At 40.7% G+C, this 9,842-nt stretch overlaps 1 protein-coding gene across 1 annotated transcript; it reads right to left on the bottom strand.

The window, feature by feature from the left end:
* Positions 1-85: 85 nt before the first annotated feature.
* On the bottom strand, positions 86-8,350 carry ddx4 (DEAD (Asp-Glu-Ala-Asp) box polypeptide 4). The gene is made up of 22 exons (XM_008279811.1): positions 8,333-8,350; positions 8,187-8,220; positions 8,011-8,058; positions 7,877-7,933; positions 7,585-7,605; positions 7,434-7,496; positions 6,875-6,919; positions 6,752-6,784; positions 6,604-6,663; positions 5,977-6,012; positions 5,872-5,907; positions 5,726-5,770; positions 5,481-5,623; positions 2,879-3,031; positions 2,647-2,801; positions 2,396-2,525; positions 2,126-2,292; positions 1,878-2,023; positions 1,509-1,608; positions 1,162-1,432; positions 256-363; positions 86-172 (listed from the first exon to the last, which is right to left on the bottom strand). Exons 1-22 carry the CDS (start codon positions 8,348-8,350, stop codon positions 86-88), a joined length of 1,956 nt encoding a protein of 651 aa, XP_008278033.1.
* Positions 8,351-9,842: the final 1,492 nt, after the last annotated feature.

Raw genomic sequence — 9,842 nt, 5'->3', positions numbered from 1 at the left:
AAAAACACTGATAAATACGAGATGAACACCTCAAAAGAAAAAGAACTTAAATCAATCCTGTGAGTGTGCTGCTCTCGTGCCGTCTCTACTCCCACTCTTCATCATCAGCTGCGGTCTGTGCTGCTGGCTGGTTCTTCACAGCATCGTCTTGGAAAGAGCCTGAATGTTGACCCTGAGGACACTGAAGGTCACACAGAGATCAGAAAAACTGTAGACGAAAAGCATACGCAACCACAAAACAGACAAACGTGTTACCTTTCTGGAGTCTGTGGAGGCAAAAGTCTTCCTGGCATTGCTGAAGCCAGTAGTCCCGTGGCTTCTGAACGCAGACTCCTCTAACCATGAGGGCACCTCCTGCTGAGCCTGTCAATCCCAACCAACACATGAAAACACTGAAGACTGACTGGCTGCTCTTTAAATTCTTCCCAGTGGTACATGTTGGCTCCCATTGGTACATTAAAAAAAAAAGTTTAACAGAATGTCCTCCAGTTTCCCTTAAATGCATCACATGCAAACTGCCATTAAAGTAAATGACAAAGTTTGCCTGTATAAAAAAAAATCTGAAATGTTCTCTTTCCCTGGCTAATAACAGGTTATCATGTCCCTTGATAATGGAGACCCTTCGCCCTCCATTGCTCTCCTGCGGCTGTGCTGCATCTCTCCCGAGGCTCACTTGTCTGCAGTCGCCTCTCATCACCCCTATCTGCACCCACAGACCTCCCCTGGTGGTGACTGACAGTTGCCCTTGAGAGATGGGCTTCGTGCTCCAACAACACAGTCTTTTTGTTTTGGTTGTGCAGCCCAAAATTTGTGACCATGTAAACTGTCTGTCACTGCATCTTACCCATTTCACATGTACCAGGATAACAAATGGAGCTCACAACAAGTGTTGTAATGAGGAGAGGCTGTGCCAGAAGGCTCTTCATCATCTATACCCACTGTGCTTGACACAGCTCAGGAATAATCACTGACATGGTGCTAAAGTCCAATCTGTAACCAGCTGCAAAGTCACAGCCTTTCAGAAACACTGTTCAATCTGCTGACTCCCTCTCAGTCTTTAAGAAAAGTCTAAAGACCCAGCTCTTCACTGAACACCAGATGAATTCTCAAATGAAGTCGTAAGTCTCAATAGGAACAGTGATGATGTTGGTGGGATCTTACCTGGGACAGAATTGCGACCAGAGAGCGAGCCAACTGACTATCAGCATCTGGGTCATAGAAAGACACTGCTCTCCCAGTGTTTCCACAGCGGCCAGTTCTCCCAATACGGTGGACATAATCGTCTATGTTGTTTGGGAGGTCAAAGTTCACCACATGCTGCACATCTGGAATATCCAGACCACGGGCAGCTACAGAGGTTGCCACTAGAATTGGACATCTGCCAGAGCGGAAGTCTGCCAGGGCCATCTCTCGCTCTCGCTGCTCACGGTCGCTGCCGGGCAACAAAAGACACGATTATCCAGATGAAAATAATGTGTTAAGTCAAGAACCCTAGAAAGAGCACTTACCCATGAATGCTGGTAGTTGGAACTTCCTCCTGGCACAAGAACGCGGCAATAAAATCGGCCTGTCTCTTGGTCTCCACAAACACCATGGTGCGTTCAGATCCTGCATCCAACATCAGTCATCAAAACTAGTAGTAATGTCACTAATCGAACCATTTCAAGTTTCTACTTTAATTGAACACAAACATGTGCTGCAAAAACAAATACTTCATATTTTCAGCATAAAAAACTCCTGATATTAGAGTGTATTGTTGAGATTATGATATTCTGGCAAATCGTGCATAATAGTGGAGTGATTTGACTTGTTTATGTTTGGATTTTCTTCTCTACATTGGCAACCTAAAAGCTTTAAAATAGTTGCCAAGAAAGTACCTGTGGTCTTGACAAGGTCAAGAAGCTGCTCCCTCTTGGAGAACCTGGTGACTTGCTTCAGTATCTGCTCCACATCACTGCAGGCTCCGCCCACGACCCCCACAGCCAAGAACAAGTAGTCACTCTTGAGAAAGTCTGCTGCCATCCTGTAAAACACATTTCCATACTCAAACAAGCCAACCAGCAGTCCAGCTCAGACACTGTTGTCAACATTAGCAGTGAAAGTTGTGGTGGATTAATGAGCAAACTTTTGGATGTCTTCAGGGTAGGTGGCACTAAACATCAGAGTCTGACGGTTCTCTTTGGACGGCATTCCTGGGGAAGTCACCAGCCGCCGCATGTCAGGCTCAAAACCCATATCCAGCATCCGGTCCGCTTCATCCAGCACCAAGTATCGCACTTTGCTCAGCCCAACCTGCAGCACATATTTCATTTAGCTGCAATGTTTAAGCCTTCAACTCAAGACTGTGCAACTTCGAAGAAAACATCAAATGACTAGAAACTTTAAATTACTTTACCTTTCCTCTTCCAATCACATCCAACAGTCGCCCTGGTGTGCCACACAACAAGTTGCATCCCCTTGAGATTTCTCTGATTTGGTATCCGGTGCTGACTCCACCATAAACCACAACTGGGCGCACACAAGTCCTGCAACAGAGGAGACCAAGGTTAAAAGCCAGGAGGACTTCACTCATTGCATGGTGAATTCACAGGGTGCATTTAACACACTGAAACCGCCCTCTGTCAAAGACAAAGTCTAAAAACATACCCATGGGCAAACTTCCTGGCCTCCAGGAAAATCTGGTTGATGAGCTCCCTAGTTGGAGCCACGATGACAACTTCAGGTTCCTGAATCTCACTGAACTGACTGGCTGCCACACCATCTACCATCAGCTGCTGCAGGATGGGGAGCAAGAATGCAGCCTGGAGGAGGAAGAGCTCATTTAAATTCTGTCCATAAGCAAATCTACAGGTCAGGTGTTGATTCTCCCTCCTCTCACCGTTTTACCAGATCCAGTCTGGGCACAGGCCATGAGATCTCTGCCAGCAGAGATGATTGAGATGCCATGTTTCTGCACAGGGGTCGGCTTGACATACCCAGATTTGCTCACGTTTTTACTCAGGGTCTCACACAAGGCTGCTTCTTCAAAAGTCTGAGGGGAAAAAAAGGTCTGAATTGTTGACAGAGCAGACTGGTCCATCACATACACAACAGATGAAACACACAGAAGCTTCAAGGAACAGTCAACATGTGTTGCCATATGCCAGTTTGAGATGAGGTACTTATGCAGCTGCCTCAACTGAGTTCACAGACCCGGTTTTAGACATTTTAATAAACTGACAGCTTCTTAGGTGAGTTATAATACTTTCAAAAACAACAGGGCATTGGTAAGTTTACATCGCTCACCATCCACCAGTCAATGTGTTCAGTCAAACCGGAATATGAGGGAAGAATTCCGACTTAAGTTGTGTTCTGTTGTGGAAGGTTAACAGCACTTTGAGTGTTGTGATCTCAGGGTTTTTTTTTGGCATTTCTGCCTGACTCCTTGTCAGCTGACTGGTATCTCACTGTTAACAGAAACCACAACTGAGCAGTCTGATGCTATATAATGCTTTGTCTGCATTGTAACTACATAAATCATTGGTGCATATGTGAACTAACAGTTACAGTATTTTTCCAAGTGCCCACAGGTGTTACCAATACAAGGAAATCGTGATATTTGAAGAATATCATAATTGCAAGCTTAGATTTTGCTAATTTCCTGAACAAAACTCCATATCACACAATTACTTCAGAGTGTTTTAAAGTTGAAAGTCAAACAATTCTGTTATTACAGTTTCTGGATAAATGGTGTAATTTTGGCAATTTTACTTTGAAGATAGCATTCTTTAATTTGGTTATTTTGTTTTAAGATTCTGGTGTGAACACAAAAATGTCTTCAAATGCAGTGGCTAACTGCTGATTAGTAGGGGTGTAACGGTACACAAAAATCACAGTTTGGTACGGTACCTCGGTGCGGAAGTCATGGTTCGATAAAGTACGGTTCAGTTCTCAGTTAAGGGGACAAACGAAAAAATAAAAAAAACCTGCTCATAATTAAGCCCAAACATTTGTTTACTTTATTAAACCAAAAAGCTGTTAGCAGCTCAGTCAATCAAATTAAATGTACAATGTATACAAATGTAACAGAAATACTGCTGCATCGTTCTCAATATTAAATGAACAAGATAAAATAAATAAAAGTACAAGTGCAGCATTAACAATTTCAGCGTATTGGTCAGCTGTAAATGTAACTGAACTTCTTTTCCAGTATAAAACAGGAAGACACTGCTGCAAACAACCAAGTTTAGCGATAAATAGAAAAAATAAATATTTTTCAAATAAATGAGTATTATGCAGCCAAATTTGAGCTTGTGTGCTGTTCATAAATGGGACGAGTTTGTAAAACATGGCTAACTAGAAGAGAACTGAGAGCGTAAACCTCCGCCAAGTAGCTCATTTCCACCCATGTTGGGATTTCCAGCAAGTTCTGCATTCATGTGATCTACACTATTACATTCATGGATAATCAAAACATAGCTGTAGCATTTGAATTAACATTGATATCATTAATAAGAAGCTGATGGAGTGATGAACGGTCGTTCTGTACTCTCTAATATTTTGTACACTTACGTTATTTCTGCAGTTACTTACTGGCTTTAAGCTGTTAGCTAACGCTATGCTAGGTTGCCATAACTACAGCCATGTTAATGCTAACATAAACAGACAGGGAGGTTAGCACAACTTTAGCAATGCAACGTATATGAAAAGCATGACCGACGCAACGAGGCATGCGTCACTCGTCATGAAACAAGGCAAAAAGAGTTAAAGTGAAACAGGAGACATGTAGAGTCATTGTTAACGTCACAATGTCATTATGAACTTATCTGTCAGTAGCTCCGCTCAGCCCACTCCTGTGATGCTGCCTGGCTGTAGCGTATTCATGATAATACTGAGAAGACAGCAGTGAGGACTGAGGACTGAATGGAGTCAGAGCTCCAGCACAGTAACAATCTGTGCAACGTTTGTTATTTTTTTCTCACAGCGGGCAGTTATGCTTGGATGCTGCCTTTTCAAATGAGTGTGTAAGTTTGACGCGTTGCCAGATGCGTAGAGGGCCGCTTCATAGTGTGGACATACGGCTTTCGTCTTGTTTTTCTCCTTTTTCGTACTTCATCAGGAAACCGCTAACGGGTGACTTTAATGACACTGGAGCGTCTTCGAGCTCTGGCTTTTTATTATTATTGTTAACATTAGCCATCCAATTTGCTAGGCATACAGACTGGGCTTATAAGGAAGCTCCGACAGGAGAATAAACAATCCGTCACATCCTGTGGAAACTCCTACTTGTTTTTTAGCTCCGCAATACTGCAACACTTGCAACTGAAACAATTATGTACATTGGCCATTCTTAATAGTCTTCAAATTTTCGTACCACAGTACACCTCTGTACCGAACCGAAAGGGCCTGTACCAAACGGTTCGGTACAAATACGTGTATTGTTACACCCCTACTGATTACTAAATAATTTTTTAACCAACTGATTATTTTATACTTCATACCATGATAGCTTGTGGTGGGTTTGTGCCACTGACGTCCACCAAGATGTCGTCATACTTGTCGAAGTTGATGCCCGACTCATAGTGGGAAAAAATGGAATCTTCATCTTCAGGGAGGGTTGGGGGTACATATGTGATCCTGGGTCCTGCAATTCACAGTAGAAATTGTGCATGTGGTGCACGACTGGAAGAAGCTTGATCATTCTCCAAGAATGCTGAATATATTTACATTTAAGACTTTCACTTACTGTCACCATCACCGCCATCCTTCTTTTCTGTATCTTTATCTCCCCCTGCATTACATAAAGATGTCATTTACACCAGTGAAATGTTTTAAATACACACTAAACAGCTCAAATGTTTTCATTTATCATCAAAAAAAGATAAATATAACCTCTTGGAAAGATCTCTTCATCTCTCCCACGATAACCTGTAAGGACACAACTGGCATTAACTAACAGAAAATTATTCTTCACAGTGTTTATTGTTGCTTACTTACCTCCTCCAAAGCCTCCTCTGCCACCCTGGTCACCACCTTCAATGCATGATCAGTTATTAGTTATCTGCTCTTCCCATTTCAAAATAAAACTGCATTACTTCGATAACAAAACATTTTTATGAATTTAGAAATAAGTTCAGAAACTACATGAACCCTCTGAACCCCAAAACATAGTGTGGGTTTAAAAGGCATGCTTGTTTGTTTGTCCCCCCCCCCAAAATGACACTAAGAAACTGTTTAAAAAAAAAACAAAAAAAAAAACAACTTCCGTGAATTTCCATTCTACCAAAAGACTTAGTTTAAAGATAGAGTAAATGTACATGCTAAATTTAAGATTGTTTTAAATTTTTGTAAAATGAATAATCAAGAAATTCAAGTTTCATTGTTTCTTTTTTTTAAATGATTCATGGCATTGCAATTGTGTCACACTGCAAAAAATGACATCGAAGAACTCTTTCTACTTCTAGCATGCTTGTACCATTTCCATAGAGGTGCAGGACTTTATATTGCAGTGACACATTTGTCCAAAGTCAATCAAATTGTGAAAGGAGCAAAAACACCCAGAAACTTCTTGGGGTTCAGAGGGTGATGGCAAATCCATTCTAAGAGGACTGAATCAAGTAATACCTTGTCTAAAACCGCCTCCTCTGCCACCTCTTTCCCCACCGCGGCCTCTTCCTCTAAACCCTGTTCAAAACACATGACACTGACTTATAAAGATTCACACGCAGAAAATGAAAATGTGTTAGACAACCAGACAAAAAACAAACCCTACCATTTTCCCTCACTCCATTGTTGCTGTTGTCACCTGTAAAATCAAGGTATATCACACAAAATCAGATTAAATGCATTTAGGTCAGCTGCACTCAGAATAGACCCCAACATATGCAAACATTACCATCAAATTCACTTCGATCCTCTCCGCCAAATCCTCGGGCACGCCCTGATGGAACATACATGCTGTTACGACACCATTTCATGAACACGTCTCAAAGTATTCAGTTCTCCTAAAAATCTAAAAACTGACTCCCAAGCGATTCTACAAAACAGTATTTGCTTCACAGTTGTCCCAGCAAGCCTTCACATCTTGTGTAATGCAATGCCTATTGTAATGTTTGTGGTTTGAAAAGTTTCGGCTAGTATTTTAGGTTTTCCTTTTGTGAATCTGATCACACATTGAAATCTTCTGAAACATCAAAGTTGACTACAGCTGATTTCCTCCATGAAGAAAACTAAAAACTTTGTGAGCCTGTTCTAGCCTCCAGTGGTGATATATTTAAGAGGCTTTCAAGAAAGTTATTCTTCAAGTCTAAAACTTTGACAGGGAAATTTAAACATTGCCACATAAAACATTTATGAAAGTATTTAAACATTTTGTTCAGGTAACCCACAATCACGCTAAGTCAGCTCAATACATTTACAGTATGTGAGTGTATTAGGTACAGTTCATGTCTTACCTCTGCCTCCTCTTCCTCTGAAACCACCTCTTTCTCCTCCTGTATTATTCCAGCTGTCCCCACCTATCAAGCAGAAATCAGAGGTTCAGTGGCACCAAGGATGAACAACATTCTCATTGACACCAGTTAATTTAACACTGCTAATGCTTACCATTGGCATTCTCATCACCACCTACAAATCAAAAGTCAGAGTACCAAAATTAGATTCCTCCACAATTCTCATGGTGTTCAACTTTTCTCTCTACACTACACCACATTTAACAACTCATACCTACTGGCTTTAAGTGACTAGAAACAACACGGCGTGCAAAATCAGTTCAGTAAACTTTACAGCCAATTGTTAAGCGGACTACATGACTAAAGTGATATATCACAATTCTTAACATTACCTATATATTTAGTCAATCATATTTCTTGAGAACCAGCAGAAGCAGAATAAGCACCTGAGGTAAATGAGTTTCTAAATCCTCCTCCTCTGCCTCTACCTCTTCCACCACCGCCTGGAGGGAAATAAAAAAAAAAGTAATTTAAGTGTAATCTTCGGCTAATATAGTAATAGCTCCTTTTCTACACTTACCTCTTCTATTTTCACCACGGTCAGCATTCCAGGTGCCTCCTTCTGTGACTAAACACACAATATTAATTTCACACAGTACATACATTTAACTTAAGAAGTTATTCTAAATATTGTTGCTTCCATGCTTAATTCTCATTTACAAAAGAAGGTTTCAGTAATATAACTAAAGAACATACCTCCAATTGAGATGCTGCTGGTTGGTGTAGTTTCCTGTAAGCAGGAGTGAATTTAAATCCAGTGCTGACTATCAAGGTTTATGGCAGGAACCACAAAGCTGGACTTAAATGACATTTAGGGGTTTGAGAGTGAACTAACTTACCGCTTCGTCCCACTCATCCATGTTTAAGATCACCTGAAAAAATAAATGACAACATTAAGCACTGTAAACCTTTTTTTTTTTTTTTTAATAGAATATTACTGTAGATGCTGTACAAAAAAATGCAACCAAGTGTGCTGATGTGACCAACTGAGAAATTTCGTAGAAAAGTTAAGTCGACTATATTACGTACCATTCAAGTTAACTACATGAAAGCCTCTTGCAGTGGCTTCTCGTTAAAGCCAAATCCTCTAAACTATCGCGAGATTTAGCCAAAATGGTTAGATTAACAGAAACTAACAACGAAGGAGATGCTCAAACTAACATTTGTCAAAATTTAAGACACTTAATTATGATCAAAGCAACAAAAACATTAAACTCGGTGATACGGGCGGCGGTTGTTCGTTGCTGCTAACACAGTCGGTGAAAAATGCGTCGACTTGTCGTTGCTATCTTTCGTCCGCATTATTTAGCTTGCGTTACTTTCGGCTAATCCCGTCGACGACGAAAGGGCAGGGCGGGACGGCTAATGTCTCCTCGACTTGACCGCAAACCACAAGAGATACCACCAAGAGCACAACAAAAGCCGATACGCTTTGAAGAATATCTGGCATTAAGTTACTATAATGTAATATGTAAAACGTTATTACTTAAGGCCATGTCGAGTCCGACCCCGGTTCGCTCAAAAAGCAGGCCTAGCTAAAGTTAGCTAACTCGCCGTTAGCGGCAAAACAGATTAAAATACATATTTTAACAAAATAACCGTCCTGCTCGTTTAAAAATGGTTTATGAGCTGATAGCAATAAAAACTAACTAGCTTTCATAAAGATAATCATACTTTATCACGGCTTTCTCCGGTAGAAATCGGTGTTCGTCACGCTGGTGGCGCCGCTCTCTCTGTCGTTGCGTCTCCGTCAGCGGGTCGCGTGCACGCCATGCAGCCCGCCGAGGTTGCCATATCCGCTGCTTTCCCGCTCAGCTGAACTACTTTGAAAATAAACAGAATAGATGATATGTATAATAATAAACTGTCATCGCCGGTTGGGTGGGAATTTTTTGCAACCATGATTTAATTTTTTGTAAATGCAATTTCATTTTGTAAAGTAATAAACCTTTTCGGGGACATTGATGGTGATCAGTAGGGGGAATGTTGCATGACCAACATGGAACTACTTTCTTTTTTATTTCGCCTTTTCTTTTTTCTTTTTTTCTTTCTTTTAGATAATTTACAATTATGTTTTGTCCTCATGTGTCTTCCTTATTCCTTCAAAATTTCCCAGCATGTTAAATTTCCATATGTCGTGAATTTTATTTTATTTTTTTAAAGTTGCTCATTATCAACTGATATCAATTTGTGTTTATTACACTTAAAATTATCTGCTACATAAACATCCATCAATCCATCTATCCATTACCTATACACCGCTTTATCCTTGTTATTTAGAAGTATGTGTCATATACAGCCTAGTGTTGTGTCTGCAGTGCTCTCTGCTGGACAAACCATATATATATATAT

The sequence above is a fragment of the Stegastes partitus genome, unplaced genomic scaffold, assembly GCF_000690725.1.
Source record: "Stegastes partitus isolate 25-593 unplaced genomic scaffold, Stegastes_partitus-1.0.2 Scaffold170, whole genome shotgun sequence".
Taxonomy (NCBI): domain Eukaryota; kingdom Metazoa; phylum Chordata; class Actinopteri; family Pomacentridae; genus Stegastes; species Stegastes partitus.
This window is presented reverse-complemented; position numbering and strand designations above follow the sequence as displayed.

Coding starts and splice junctions, on each gene's coding strand:
- ddx4 (XM_008279811.1), bottom strand. Junction 5,624..5,725: donor GGATGGCGGTGATGGTGACA/GTAAGTGAAAGT, acceptor TGTGAATTGCAG/GACCCAGGATCACATATGTA. Junction 173..255: donor CCTCCACAGACTCCAGAAAG/GTAACACGTTTG, acceptor CAGTGTCCTCAG/GGTCAACATTCAGGCTCTTT.